The 853-nt window shown below is 64.6% G+C and overlaps 1 protein-coding gene across 1 annotated transcript in view; it reads right to left on the bottom strand.

Annotated features, from left to right (window-relative positions):
* Positions 1-547, bottom strand: part of SLC15A1 (solute carrier family 15 (oligopeptide transporter), member 1) — a 48,985-nt gene extending 48,438 nt beyond the window's left edge. Inside the window, exon 1 of the mRNA XM_015415103.1 lies at positions 497-547. Coding sequence (XP_015270589.1) covers positions 497-500 — 4 coding nt within the window. The 5' untranslated portion in view covers positions 501-547. The remainder of the gene's footprint in view (positions 1-496) is intronic.
* Between the last annotated feature and the right edge of the window lie 306 nt (positions 548-853).

The following is an 853-nucleotide window of genomic DNA, read 5'->3' as shown; positions in this document are numbered from 1 at the left end:
TGATTCCTGCAACGACCAAAGCTCCAAAAGCCCCGAGGGGAGAAGAGGCTGCCAGTCGTCGAAGAAATCCTGCCAGGAAAGCGACGCCTCGGGAGCGAGGCAAGCAGACGCCTTTCACACCAGGCAGAGCAGCAAGGAGGCGGTCTGGCCCGGAAAGCCCGCGCTCTGGTTTCCCGGCAGCCCCCGAGCGAGGCGCAGGGTTTCCTCCTCCCACCCGCCACTGCCCGCCAATTAGGTGCAGCAACCCCCAAAGCAGGCTGCCCCCTGCGCTGCCTGATCCTCGCATCAGAAATCCCCCTCCCCCTTCCAAACATCTGCTTGCTAGGGGGGTAAGGCACCCAGCCAAGGCAATGCCAAGATTCGCCTGAGCCCTGCTGGGACCGAATGGTCACCACCCTGCGAGAAGCCCCTCCTGCTAACTGGCCATCCACCTTCACGCCCCACGGGCGCCGTCTTGCCCCACGGGCGCGCTCCAGCCAGTCCTCCTGAGACGTACCCATTTGGTGTGTGCCCCGTGGATGGTGTCTCAGGCGCTGCTTGGGCAAGTGCTGGATGGAGTGGGACGGAAAGGGCGGCGAGGGCTCGCCTTTAAAGCCTCCGCTCCTGGCCTCGTTCCAAGCCCTACCTCGATCATATACCTGGCCAAGGTAGCTAGGAGGAGACGGGCAGGGAGGGACCGGCAGCCCACTCGATGCTCGAGGGAGGCAGGAGGCACACAAACCGCGGGGAAGGCGGAGAGCTCTGGCACTGGCGGCTCTCCAGCGAGACAGCCCTCGAGGGTGGGAGGGGAGTAGCCTCCAGCCGCCCATTCGGACCGAAAGGGAAATCAGCTGGGGGTGAGGAGAGATGGATG

Source organism: Gekko japonicus, unplaced genomic scaffold (assembly GCF_001447785.1).
Source record: "Gekko japonicus isolate JY-2015 unplaced genomic scaffold, Gekko_japonicus_V1.1 scaffold52, whole genome shotgun sequence".
NCBI classification, from domain to species: Eukaryota; Metazoa; Chordata; class Lepidosauria; order Squamata; family Gekkonidae; genus Gekko; species Gekko japonicus.
The sequence above is the reverse complement of the archived record's forward strand: the minus strand, read 5'-3'. Positions and strand labels throughout refer to the sequence as shown.